General features: G+C 39.4%; 1 protein-coding gene across 1 annotated transcript in view; it reads left to right on the top strand.

Moving 5' to 3' along the window:
- GFRAL (GDNF family receptor alpha like) overlaps positions 1–14,647 on the top strand; it is a 77,340-nt gene that overhangs the window by 19,197 nt on the left and 43,496 nt on the right. Inside the window, exons 5-6 of the mRNA XM_037152081.2 lie at positions 11,406–11,462; positions 12,284–12,614. Coding sequence (XP_037007976.2) covers positions 11,406–11,462; positions 12,284–12,614 — 388 coding nt within the window. The remainder of the gene's footprint in view (positions 1–11,405; positions 11,463–12,283; positions 12,615–14,647) is intronic.

The following is a 14,647-nucleotide window of genomic DNA, read 5'->3' as shown; positions in this document are numbered from 1 at the left end:
CTGTCCCCTTGTTCTCTATTTCAATGTCTATGTTTTTTGGGTTTTTTTTTTTTCTGCTTGCTTGTTTGTTTTGTTGTTTAGCTTCCTGTTAAAGGTGAGATCATATGGTATTTGTCTTTCAGCACCTGGCCTATTTCACTCAGCATAATGCTTTCCAGTTCCATCCATGTTGTTGCAAAGGGTAGTAGCTTCTCTTCTTTCTTCTCTGCAGCATAGAATTCCATTGTGTATATGTACCACAATTTTTGGATCCATTCATTTACTGATGGGCACCTAGGTTGCTTCCAACTCTTGGCTATTGTAAATTGTGCTGCTATGAACATTGTGGTACATAGGTTCTTTGATATTGATGTTTTAGGATTCTTAGGATATAATCCCAGCAGTGGAATTGCTGGGTCAAAAGGCAGGTCGATTTTTATTTTTCTGAGAAAAATCCATACTGTTTTCCATAATGGTTGTACCAGTCTGCACTCCCACCAACAGTGAACTAAGGACCCCTTTTCCCCACAACCTCTCCAACATTTGTTGTTTGTTGCTTTGTTTATGATAGCCATCCTGACTGGTGTAAAGTGGTATCTCATTGTGGTTTTGATTTGCATCTCTCTGATAGCTAATGATATTGAGCATCTCTTCATGTGTCTCTGAATGTTCTGTATGTCCTCCTTGGAGAATTGTTTGTTCAAGTCCTTTTCCCATTTTCTAATTGGGTTGGGTGTCTTCTTAGAGTGGAGTCGTGTAAGTTCTTTGTATATTTTAGAGATTAAACCTTTGTCTGAGGTATCATTGGCAAATATGTTTTCCCATACAGTTGGTTGTCTTGCTAATTTAATACTGTTTTCTTTAGCCATGCAGAAGCTTTTTATTTTGATGAGATCCCATTTGTTTATTCTTTCCTTTACATTCCTTGCTCTAGGGGACATATCAGTAAAGAAGTTGCTGCGTGAAATATCTGAGATTTTCTTGCCAATGTTCTCCTCTAGGACTTTAATGGTATTATGACTTACATTTAAGTCTTTTATCCACCTTGAATTTATTTTGGTGTATGGTGTAAGTCTGTGCTCAAGTTTCATTTTTTTGCATGTAGCTGTCCAGTTCTCCCAACACCATTTGTTGAAGAGGCTATCTTTACTCCATTTTATGTTACTGCCCCCTTTGTTGAATATTAATTGACTGTAGAGAGTTGGGTTGATTTCTGGGCTCTCTGTTCTGTTCCATTGGTCTATGTGCCTGTTTTTATGCCAGTACCAGGCTGTTTTGATTACAGTGGCCTTGTAATACAGTTTGATATCAGGTATTGTGATCCCCCCTACTTTGTTCTTCTTTCTCAAAAGAGCAGCTGCTATTCGAGCTCATTTATGGTTCCATATAAATTTTCGAAGTGTTTGTTCTATGTCTGTGAAATATGCCATTGGTACTTTAATAGGTATTGCATTGAATCTGTATATTGCTTTGGGTAGTATGGACATTTTGATAATGTTAATTCTTCCAATCCATGAACAAGGTATATGTTTCCATTTGTTTGTGTCTTCCTTGATTTCGTTCTTCAGGGCTGTGTAGTTTTCTGCATACAGGTTTTTTACCTCCTTTGTTGGGTTTATTCCCAGATATTTTATTTTTCTTTTTGCTATATCAAATGGGATTTTTCTCTTTATTTCTGCTTCTGCTGATTCACTGTTGGTATACAAAAATGCCTTTGATTTCTGGATATTGACTTTATAACCAGCTGTTTTGCCAAACTCATCAATTAGTTTGAGCAGTTTTTGGGTAGAGTCTATAGGATTTTCCATGTACACTATCATGTCATCTGCAAACAGTGACAGTTTTGTTTCCTCCTTTCCTATTTGAATGCCTTTTATTTCCTTTTCTTGCCTGATCGCTGTGGCTAAAACTTCCAATACTATATTGAATAGAAGTGGTGAAAGTGGACAACCTTGTCTTGTTCCTGATCTTAATGGAAAAGCTTTTAGTTTTTTCCCATTGAGTATGATATTGGCTGTAGGTCTCTCATATATGGCCTTTATTATTTTGAGAAATGCTCCTTGTATTCCCACTTTGCTGAGTGTTTTTATCATAAATGGGTGTTGTACCTTATCAAAAGCTTTTTCTGCATCTATTGATATGATCATGTGATTTTTGTCTTTGCTTTTGTTTATGTGATGTATTACATTTACTGATTTGTGAATATTGAACCATCCTTGCATTCCTGGGGTGAATCCTACTTGATCATGGTGTATGATCTTTTTGATATATTGTTGGATGCGATTTGCCAATATTTTGTTGAGGATTTTAGCATCTATGTTCATCAGCGATATTGGCCTGAAGTTTTCTTTCTTTGTTGTGTCTCTATCTGGTTTTGGAATTAGGATGATGCTGGCTTCATAAAAAGAATTTGGGAGTTTTCCATCCTTCTGAATTTTTTGAATGTCTGATTGGAGAATAGGGGTTAGCTCTTCCTTAAATGCTTTGTAGAATTCTCCTGTGAAACCATCTGGTCCGGGGCTTTTGTGTGATGGGAGTTTTTTGATTACTGCTTCAATTTCTTTTGCTGTTATTGGTGTATTTAGATTTTCTGCTTCTTTTTCACTGAGTTTTGGAAGATTGTATTTTTCTAGAAATGTGTCCATTTCCCCTAGGTTTTCAAATTTCTTGGCATACCGTTCTTCATAGTAATTTCTTACAATCTTTTCTATTTCTGTGGTATCAGTTGTAATCTCTTCTTTTTCATTTCTGATTGTGTTTATTTGTGTCCTCTCTCTTCTTTTCTTGATGAGCGTACTTAAAGGCTTGTCTATTTTGTTTATCTTCTCAAAGAACCAACTCCTGGATTCATTGATCCTTAAAATTGTGCTTTTAGTTTCTATGTCATTTAATTCTGCTCTAATCTTGGTTATTTCCTTCCTTCTGCTTGCTCTGGGCTGTCTTTGTTGTTGTTCCTCAAGTTCTTGCAGGCGTAGGGTTAGGTTGTTTGTTTGAAATGTTTCTATATTCTTTAGGTAGGCCTGTATTGCTATAAACTTCCCTCTCAGGACTGCCTTGGCTGTGTCCCATAAGTTTTGGGTCGTTGTGCGATCATTTTCATTTGTTTCCAGAAATGTTTTGATTTCTTCCCTAATTTCATTCTTGACCCATTCGTTGTTTAATAGCATACCATTCAGTCTCCATGTTTTTGGGTGCTTTGGGTTTTTTTCTTTGGGGTTGGTTTCTAATTTCAGTGCCTTGTGGTCAGAGAAGATGCTTGGTATGATTTCAATTTTCTTGAATTTGTTGAGGCTCCTTTTGTGTCCTATCATGTGGTCTATCTTTGAGAATGTTCCATGTACATTTGAAAAGAATGTGTATTTAGCTTCTTTGGGATGAAGGGCTCTATATATATCAGTTAAGTCCATTTCATCTAGGGTGTTGTTTAATGCCACAATATCTTTTTTGATAATTTGTTTGGAAGATCTGTCCATTTTTGATAGTGGGGTGTTCAAATCCCCTACTATGATTGTGTTGCTGTCAATATCTTTCTTGAAGTCCTCTAAGATTTTCTTGATATATTTGGGTGCCCCCATGTTTGGTGCATATATGTTTACAATGTTAATGTCTTCTTGGTGGATTCTTCCTTTGAGTATAATGAAATGACCTTCTGGGTCTCTCTTTACAGCCTTTTTTTTGAAGTCTATTTTGTCTGATATGAGAATTGCTACCCCAGCTTTTTTTTCTTGTCCGTTTGCTTGGAACACTTGTTTCCAGCCTTTCACTTTTACTCTGTGATGGTCTTTTGTCCTGAGGTGAGTCTCTTGTAGGCAGCATATGTGTGGGTCATGCTTTCTTATCCATTGAGCTATTCTGTGTCTTTTGATTGGAGAATTTAATCCATTTACGTTTAAGGTTATTATTGATAGGTACTTATTCATTGCCATTTTTGTACCTGTGTTCCTCTCTGTCTCCCTCTTATCCTTCCTTCCCTCAAAGTAGTCCTTTTAGTATTTCTTGTAGATCTGGTTTGGTGGAGGCATATTCTTTTAGACTTCTTTTGTCTTGGAAGCTCTTTATTTGGCCTTCTATCTTGATAGAGAGCCTTGCTGGGTAAAGTAGCCTTGGTTGTAGGCCTCTGGTTCTCATTACTTGAAATATTTCTTGCCATTCTCTTCTTGCTTGGAGTGTTTCCATTGAGAAGTCGGTAGCTAACCTTATTGGGGCTCCCTTGTATGTTATTTCTTTTTTCTCCCTTGCTGCCTTTAAGATTCTCTCTTTGTCTTGGAATTTTGCCATTTTGATGATGATGTGTCTTGAGGTGGGCCTCCTTGGGTTCCTCTTGGTTGGGACTCTCTGTGATTCCTGGATTTGTGAGACTTTTTCTCTTAACAAATTAGGAAAATTTTCTCTCATTACTCGTTCAAATACGTTTTCTATCCCTTGTTCTTCTTCTCCTTCTGGTATTCCTATTATTCGTATATTATTACGTTTCATATTGTCTTGCATTTCTCTTAATCCCTCTTCATTCTTTCTGAGCCTCTTTTCATTTTCTTGCTCTTTCTGTGAGATGCTTTCTACCCTGTCCTCCAACTCACTAATCCTATCCTCCGCTTCATCTATCCTACTTTGGAAACTTTCTACTGTGTACTTCAATTCGGAAATTGTATTCTTCATTTCCTCTTGTCTCTTGCTGATGGTTTCCATTTCCTTTTTGATGTTGCTGTAGTTTGCAGAGAGATCATTATAATTCCCCTGTAGTTTCTGGTAGCTCACTGTGAGCTCTTTGAACTTCGTAATAACCAGTGCTTTGAATTCACTGTCTGATAGTTGATCAGCGTCTATTTCATCTAACATTCTTTCTGAAGTTTCTGCTTTTTCTTTCATTTGGGGATTGTTTCTTTGTCTTCCCATTGTTTGAGACTCTTCTTTAGTCTCTGCTTCCAAAATTGATCTGTTCTGAATCACTGGTGTTATGGTGTAAACTTCTGTGGTATGTTCCTTGTGAAGTTCAGTGGTACAGACTCCTTGAAGTTTCTTGATGTTCTTCGTCTCCACCTACACTCACGCTGGTCCTCGCACTGGTCTCTGCGTTGCTCGCCTACCACTGCTGAATGTCCCGGCTCTAGTAGCCGCCTCCTCAAGCACCCAGGCCCGTTACTAGGGCAGTGGCACAGAGGCTGGGAATGTCCTGGCTCCCGTATCTGGCTCTCTCTGCCGTCCAGGGCCGTCACAGGGGCTTGGAGTGTCCTGGTTTCCTTGCTCCGTACCTGACTCCCCGGCGTCTAGTCCTGTCTCTATGGCAGTGGCACAGAGGCTTAGAAAGTCCCAACTCCCGTACCTGATTCCCCAGTGTCCAATCCCCTCGCTATGGCAGCAGCACAGGGGTTGTGACCCTCCCAGTTCCCGTAGAGGGATCCTCTGCCACCCCGGGCTGTCTCAGGGGTTTGGAGAGTCCAGGCTTCCGTACCTGACTCCCCAGCATCCAGTCCTGTGGCTATGGCAGCGGCACAGAATTTGAGAGCTTCCCGGCTCCCGTAGCTGGCTCCTCAGCTGCGTCACAGGGCTTTGGAGAGTCCCGGCTTCCGTACCTGACTCCCCGGTGTCTAGTCCCGTCACTATGGCAGCGGCACAGGATTTGAGAGCTTCCCGGCTCCCGTAGCTGGCTCCTCAGCTGCGTCACAGGGGTTTGGAGAGTCCCGGCTTCCATACCTGACTCCCCGGTGTCCAGTCCTGTCGCTATGGCAGCAGCCCAGGATTTGAGAGCTTCCCGGCTCCTGTAGCTGGCTCCTCTGCTGTGTCACGGGTTTGGAGAGTCCGGGCTTCCGTACCTGGCTCCCCAGCGTCTAGTATCGTCGCTATGGCAGCGACACAGGATTTGAGAGCTTCCCGGCTCCCGTAGTTGGCTCCTCAGGGTCCAGGCCTGTCTCTATGGCGGCGTCACAGGGGCCTTTGGTGTCCCAGCTCCTGCAACTGACCCTTCCGTTGCCCAGGCCAGTAGCTATGGCATCGGCACAAGGGTGTCCCCGCTCCGGTTCCTGGCTCCTCTGTCTCCCAGGACCGTCACAGGGGCTTGGAGTGTCCGGCTTCCGTACCTGAGGCCCCGGCTCCCAGGCCTGTTGCTCTGGCGGCAGTACAGGGGCCGCGTGAGACCCAGCTCCGGTAGCTGACTCTGCCGCCGTCTGGTGTTTCAGCGTCGGTCACAGTCTCTGGTCTTTTAATTTCATAAATGCTGGGTAACCGATGGTTTATTGTGCTGTTTCTCCATAGATCTGCCAGGATTTTCACCCATGAGTACAGGAGCTAGTATCCGCTCCATCTTACTCCGTCGCCATCTTCCCAGCATCCCCTCCATATAGCCTTTCTTATAGGTTAGCCAAACAACTGCTCAGATAGCTGCCTGATGAAGGAATAGACAAGAGTCAACCACAGTAACTATGTTATTTGCTCAGCTTTTATTGAATGCAGGTTCACTCAGAGTAGAATATCAACATACATTAATGTCCTACTCACACTCTAACAATGGAAGAGGAGTATAACACACACAGCAATCAATAGGGGATAACAAACCCAAGACCCAGAGTTTCAGTCAGCAGGTCCAGGAGACAGCATGGTGGGCAAGGGACTTATCAGGGTCTTGAAAGGAAGGATCTCAAACCAGGTGGACAGCAGAGCAGATGAAGTCCTCAGTCCAGCAGGGCAGAGCTTCCAGTGGGCAATACCAAGGGAGATCGGTGTGGCATGGAGCAGCATCATGGTGTGTGAAGGTTGGCTGTCTCAGCAGTGGTCTGGAACCTGCCTCAGTAATGCCTTCAAAATGGTGTACTCCACCCTTCTGGGTCTTTTCGGTAAATGTCTTGGCACCGCTAATGCAAAGTGTGGAATTTTCTCAGAAGCCTAAGGGTGATACATGGCTGTTCTGTTTGACATCCCTGCTGGCAAGTGTGGAATTTCCCCAGGAGCCTATCTGTGGGTGGTCTCGCCCTGCAGACATGGCTGCGCTGACCACATGTGCAATGTGCAAGTGTTGTCTCCTTGCCAGATATGTCTGCTCTGACCATGTGGGCAGATATGTCTCCTCTTCAGATATATTTATCTGACTTAGGTAATTTTCCTCTTGAACCAAAGTGTAATGGCTGACTGACAGCCATTTTAGTTGACATAAGTGACTCCACTTTGTTTTATATACTTTATGCTCTCTTAATTGCACCAATGCCATTTTATTGTTCTTGCTCTCCACATAAGGAAAGAGGCAAATGCTAAAAAGTTATAGTGTACGGTTAAATTTATTCATTCATTGAACAAATACTTAAGAGCCATGTACAATGCACTAGGTCCTGTGCCGCAAGACAAAAACAAAAACAAAAACAAAACAAAACAGAAACTCTCTCTCCCTCATCAAAGAAGCTCATTGGTTTTTAGGGAATTTAAAAAAATTAAAGATAGAGATAAAAGTGGTAAGCAATGATTACTTACTTATTTAATAAATATTTCTTGTCCTGGCTGGTGTGGCTCAATGGATTGAGCACTGGCCTGTGAGCCAAAGGGTTGCTGGTTCAATTTTCAGGGCACATGCCTGGGTTGCAGACCAGGTCCCCAGTAGTGGATGCAAGAGAGACAACCACACATTGATGTTTCTCTCCCTCTCTTTCCCCCTCCCTCTCCCTCTGCCTAAAAAATAAATAAATAAATACATATTTCTTTTGAGTGCCTACCTTCCTCCAGGCATACTCTAAGATGGGATAAAGCAGTAAATAAAACAAACAAAAATCACTACTGTCTAGGAGCTTCCACTCTAAGTTGAGACAGAGGCTTGCACACAGGTAATGTACTAGGCTTAGGTCTCGGGAAGAAAAGAAAGAAGGAAGTGAGGAAAACAAGCTTAGGTAGAGGAAATGGAAATGCAGTAGTTGTCACAGCAAACTTAGTTGATTCTATAGGAACCTTGGACCTAGAATGGCTTTTCAGAGGTATCACACCTATTGAGGCAAGGAAGCTGATTTTTGAATCCCTCAAATGGTCTAGTGCTTAGATATGAGCTTTGCCCTGGGAATGTCTGTAACATTGGGCGTGGCAACATTCTTTGGATGAGGGCAGTGTTAGGAGAAGGACGAGTGTGACCCAGTACCCTAAATACTCCCAGCAGCTGAGAAAATTTATACCTAGATCATCAAAGGGGGGATCTTAGTAGTAAGAATCAGCATCTGATATGGGGACAAAGAAGAAATTAACAGGATAAATGACTTTAAGATTTGTACTTTAAATACTGTAAGTGCTAAGGATAAAATTAAATATAGGTAAGGTATAAAAAAAGAAGTCTGAGTGGGCTTTGTAATTTTAATAGGATGGCCAGAAAGTTGCTCTGAAAAAATTAATGTTTAAGTAAAGATAGAAAGTGGCAATGGATGAGTCCTATGAATACCTAGGGAAAGAACATTTAAGGCAAAACAAACATGTAATTAAAGGTCCTGAGCTGGGAATATGAGTACAGCCATGATGTCCTTAACCAGAGTGGTAGCAGGGTAAGAAGATATCTGACTTTGATAATGTTTGTCAAAAGAGGAAACTATTTTTTATGCATATGATCTTATAACTCAGATTTAGAAGAAAAGCGAAGAGGCCACCAGCTAGAGTTGAGAGACCAATGGAGAGAAGAGTAGGAGGTAAGATCTGCTATAGAACAGGAGACAAGATCATGAAGCATGTTGTGGATCATTTCAAAACTGTTGGCTGTACTCTAAGTGATATAGGAAACCACTGAAGGATTTTGGTCAGGATACGGTTATGGTCTAGAATATATGTTTAGCAGGATGATTCTTGGGTTTTGTTGTTGCTGTTGTTGTTGTTGACAACTGACTGAAAAGGAGGAATGGCCCAAGTAGGAAGACCAGGTAGGAGCTTTTATAATAATGTAGTAAAAAAGGTAATGAATGATGAACCCTTATGAAAAGTTGTCAGTTCTGGATATATTTTAATATTAGTGGATCATATGGGAATTCAAGGGAAAAAGTAAAAATTAAAGTTGACACCAAAGTTTTTGTATGGAGTATTACAAGGATGTGGTCACCAATATTTTTATTTACTAAAACAAGAACAACTACCGGAAAAAGATGCTTTAGTTGGGAGACAGAGGGGAGATGAGAAGTGAGTTTGGATGTGTTGAGTGTGAAATGTTTATTAGGTATCGAAGTGAAGATATTGAAAAGTCAGTATTATATATGGAATTGATGTCTAAATCCCATGCATGACATGTAGAAATGAGATTTATACAGTACATATAAATTGGGAGGGTTATTTATTTACAGATGACAAATAAGACCATGGGACTAGAAGAGATCAGTAGAGAAAATGTATGATGTCCTTAACCAGAGTGGTAGCAGGGTAAGAAGATATCTGACTTTGCATATATTTTGTTATTAGTAGATCAATAAGAGGAAACTATTTTTTATGCATATGATCTTATAACTCAGATTTAAGTCTGGTTGTTAGTATGATTCTATTTATACTCATGACGTATTGTCCTTTAGCTCCTCTTCAGCAATTAAGCTACTGTTTAAAATGTCCTCTGGGAAAAATACATGTGCATATACATATGTATGTACCATATGACATTAGAATTTAATGTGCAGAGTGTTTATATAATACATTACTCATAGCATATAAAATAATGTGCATCTAAGATAGACTTAATTTTCCTATGCTAAAAATAACTCTTGTTGAGTTGGTACTAATCACACATACAGTGAGCATATTACTTTGGTTGGGTTGCTGTAACAAGATGCCACAGGCTGCTAGCCTAAACAACAAAAATTTATTATCTCAAAACTTTGGAGGCTCCTGGTCAAGTTCCATCAGGGTTGGTTTCTGGTGAGAGCTCTCTTGCTGACTTGTCACATCCCTGGCTTCTTGCTATGGCCTCCCACGACATTCCATGTTGTGTGTGCATGGATCGGGGAGAGTGAGTAAAGTCTGTAATGTTCCTTCTTATTAGGACAACACTCCCTCAGGTCAGATTCCCATGCCCATGACTTCATTTAATCTCAGTTACTTCCTTAGAGATATCATCTCCGCATTCAGCTGTACTGGGTGCTAGGACTTCAATGCATGAAATTTGGAAAGTCACAAACATCCAGCACATAACAGTCAGTAAATTCGATACTTATTTATGTTTCAATGTTAGTTTCCTGCATATGTTTTATTCAGTGGCACGGCCATACTAATCAGTTCCAAAGCAGAGGCATTAATCTATAAGAGAAGTTCCTGCCTAGACTTTTGTGTCTGTCACAAAAGTTATATGACTTTTTTGGATTTGCCTATTTGGATTTATTCAATGTGGGATAGTAGCAGAGAGGAAGGAACATTCCAGGCTTCCTTGGAGACCCAGAAGAGTGGACTCTAGAAGAGGTGAAGCCCCAGCTCAGTGATCTTTCAGCAGAGACTTAGTAAGTAGCGAAATGAGACACGGTATAGTGCGAATAGATGAAATAAAGCAAGGATTCTGGAAAGGCTGTGACACACTTGGGTGTAACAAGAACTTTCTTGTGATTGTACCATCATGTATGTGCATTAAATGAACAGCCAAGGAATTTGGACAGACAGCTCAAGTAGGGACAAATTATATGACAAGGGATATTTGTGCCATAACAGAAGTCAATATGTTAATCAATAACCAAAGAGAAAATTGAATTTGTATTTAAATATAAAAATCTGATCATATTATTCTCCTATCACTTTCTTGTGTGTGTGCATGTATGTCTACCGGCATATATACATATGACATGTATGACGTACATATGACATTATTTATATATGTATACACATATATTTGTGTGTTTGTATATGTGTGCATATGTATAGTATGTCTGTACTCCCTGCCAGGCTTTGGAGGCTCCGGGGAAGGGACTACAGATTTGTGTCTTCGATGTGGCACATGATATCAATGCTTCTTGAATGAAAGATTTTAGAATACATGGCCACCAAGTTTACTCCCGTCAGTAAGATTCTCCAATTCTATAATTTTAATTCCTAAGAACTCTGAGAAGCTAAAATAATCAGAGGTGGAAATCAGTCTTCAAATTGCATTTCAGTGTACAACCCTACTGGGAAGAGTTGTCTTTTTTTTTTGTCAGACATTATTCCTTCTGTTTTGCCTCCCCAGACAGATTCTTTGTTTACTTCAGTGCACATGGCGTAGTCATTAGCATTTGTTTAAACCTCCAAGTAACTGAATCTTTCCTCACAGCAGGGCTGTTTAACTCACTTGAATGATATTTCTGGGTTTTACTTTTCTTCATCTGTACTTCACTAACTTTGAGTGTCAGGGGTTAAACAAGTATTATATGAGCCTCTATGTATTTTTGCTTCATTACTCACTTATAGATGTAGTCCGCATTTTCCCCTTAAATTTAGAAAATGGTTCACTAATGAAGTCTTTGTCTTCCTTCTAGATAACATGAGAGAGGATAATAAATTCAAGTGGAATCTAACTACTCTTCCCTATCATGGTAATGTTTCTCATTTATAATTTTGATCGGCATTGTAAATACTGAACAATATAATTTAAAATGTAGTTACTAGAGTTCTTAAAAATATTTCAATGCAAAATAAATTGTGCAGTTCTTAAACAGTTTCAATATTACAAAATACAAAAAAAAATCATTGCATTTCTTCCACTAAAGTATCAAAGCAACTGATTTGCCCATTGGTCATCAATTTATGTTATGCTGAGAAAAACTTTGCAATTAAAAGCAAAGACTAGATCTTGGTTAAATTTTATGGATATTTTGATCACATAAATTAGGTTGGTCCAGGCCAACTGTTTCTGTATTATGTTTATGGGTGTGGTGGGCATTCACGTGTGCCTGTGTTTTCTAGAATGTGAACAATTATGTGGAGCCTTTATTCAAGATTTCCACTCCCCAAATAAAAAGTGCAACAGAATAAGAATCATTTTGATATGAGCCAATGAACTCATCATAAGGTATATAGCTCAAATAAAATTTCTGAAGATTTATTGTTTACATTTGAGAAACTTGGACCCAAGGATTTTTCCTTCAGCTCAGTTTTGGCCTTGCACATTTCCCATCTCTTTTGGATCATACTACGTTTTGTATCCAGTAGAGATGAAAGATGATTCAAATAGTCCGCTATTCAGGTCTCAGTAAATTCATGTGAACTCTAAAAAAAGAAAGAAATGTTTGCCCAAAATAGAATGCTACTACAAAGTTGTATGTTGTTCCTAGACATCTCGCAGTGTTTTGCAGATTCTGTAAAGGGCAGCTTTATATTTACATTTTCATGACGTGGGCATGTCATTTGCTTTCAGAAATGAAAGGGATCCGGTCCTGTTTGGAAGTGGCAGAGATGTGTGTAGGGGATGTGGTCTGTAATGCACAGTTGGCCCCTTACCTTAAAGCTTGCTCAGCAAATGGAAATCTGTGTGATGTGAAACACTGCCAAGCCGCCATACGGTTCTTCTATCAAAATATGCCTTTTAATATTGCCCAGATGTTGGCTTTTTGTGACTGTGCTCCATCTGATATACCTTGTCAGCAGTCCAAAGAAGCTCTTCACAGCAAGCCATGTGCAGTGAACATAGTTCCACCCCTGACTTGCCTCAATGTAATTCACAGCTGCCGAAATGATGAATTATGCAGGTGAGTAAAAACACGCATACCTTACTTTCTTATTTCTGCACCTTATTTGTTACAGTCCAGTCCTAACACTTGATCTCATTACATTAGCTGGAGTTCCCACCATTATCCAACATGATGTAAACAAAGCCAGACAATTCGTATTTTCGAATCTGTGGTACATATGTAGTGTCCTTTTTGAAATTCAAATGCAGAACATGTTTGGAATAAAAAAAATCAGTATGTCAGGATTCGGTCACCATGAAATATTATTACTGAAATTGTATATTCAAATTAGAGTAATGAATAAGGAATTTGGTTAATAAATGTATCTTGCATGCCAGTTTTTTAATTTGCTTTTTGGTATAATCGTATAAGGTTGTTAAATGTCAAAGAATTTTGACAAGGTGACTCTTCAAACTTCAAAATAAATTTTTCTGCCTTACACTGATGATGAGGAAGGAGAAGTAGCTTGACCACAGTCTGGATATCCCCCACACACATCTAAACTGTGATGTCAGAAATGCCTAGTCTCCTCTTCCTAGCTTTATATTCTTGAACCTAAGGGGGGTAATGTTAGTCATTTATTTGTTTATTAAAAAAAAATTTATCTGAGTACAAGAAACAAAAATGCCTGCCCTGTAGAACTTATATTCTAATAGAGGAGATGGGTAATAAATACAAAAATGAATATTATATTGTGAGATAATGAGTGCTCTGGAGATTAGCAACAGCAACAGTAGCAAAGCAGAGTAACTGGGGAGTTGTGAGTGGGCAGAAAGAGTAGCAATGTAAATGGGGTGGTCCCAGCAGAGAGCGTTTATCAGAGTTGAGGAAGTGAGGGAGGTAATGAACCTCTCTTAAGAGATATCCAAAAGAGAGATACCGAACAGACCAGCCATTGTTGAGTAACAAAGGCCTGTGGCCTGTTAAAAAAGCAATGGAGGCAGTGAGTGCAAGGAGGAGAGCATTAGGAGAAGTGGTTAGAGCTTTAACTGCAGGGGGACTGGGCCTAGATCTCGCACAGGGCCTTGAGGGACACTTACAACTTAGGTTTTGACTCGTAGTCAAATAGAGAAGGACCAGAGGATTTTGAGCAGAGGTATGAATGATCTGGCTTGCTTGTTAAAACATCAGCTTTAGCTGGTAGTTGAGAGTAGACTGTACTTTTGCAGGAAACTACTTCTGTGGACCGTAACTTTGATCCAACACTGGCTATTTCTTTTCCTCACTGCGGTCATTACTACATTTCCTTGTATAATCAGGATGAATTTATGTTTTGTGTGGTAAAAAAAAAAATCCAGAGTCAAATGGGCCTCTTTGGACGAGAGTAAGGAAATGGAGGAAAAAAATGAGAATACTAAATAAATTTCATGAGTCAAACATTTTGTAACATTGATGTTAATGTTGAAGGAGCTTCATTTAATAACCAGCATTAAATTGTATAATTTTTAAAATTTTTCTTTTGCTCCTTTTTTGAGTAATTTTTCATATTAAGTCATTTGCTTGGTATCTTCTATCAGGGGCCATTTTATTTAATTTTATTTAAGTGAATAAAACTCCCTATATAGCAAATTCATTTAAAGATCAAAATAACCATTTAGTGAGAAGGAGTAGCTCAGTGTGTGATAGCTCAGAACATGTGATAGTTCAACCTGTCACATTTATCACCTTGCTTCAACCACTGGCAAATAAACTAAAAGGTTTAATGATAACTTTCTGAAGACACTGATTCTTGGTAAACTGTTTTCCTTTGTCAAAAGATAACTGTCACCTCTCTTCCCTCCTTTAATCTCAGTCATTATTACTTGAAAACGTAGCTCCAGGTCTTGTAAACACTTGTCAAAAAAGACAGCTGCTTCCTTCTAATGTGCATTCAGTAAGATAAAGGGTAAAGATCTAAGAATGCAGGGATATTGGCATGGTTTTTTTTGCTTCAACTAAACATGTAAAGGCCAAAGACCTTAAGAAAGGTTTCTTTGAGGATTCTGTCACGTAAATGTTTATCAGTTATTTTAAGGTCTATTAATAACTTCTCTTGAGTTAAAAATAATATT

This window comes from Artibeus jamaicensis, unplaced genomic scaffold, assembly GCF_021234435.1.
Source record: "Artibeus jamaicensis isolate MK-2021 breed Jamaican fruit bat unplaced genomic scaffold, CSHL_Jam_final contig_484, whole genome shotgun sequence".
In the NCBI taxonomy this organism is placed as follows: Eukaryota; Metazoa; Chordata; class Mammalia; order Chiroptera; family Phyllostomidae; genus Artibeus; species Artibeus jamaicensis.
The sequence above is the reverse complement of the archived record's forward strand: the minus strand, read 5'-3'. Positions and strand labels throughout refer to the sequence as shown.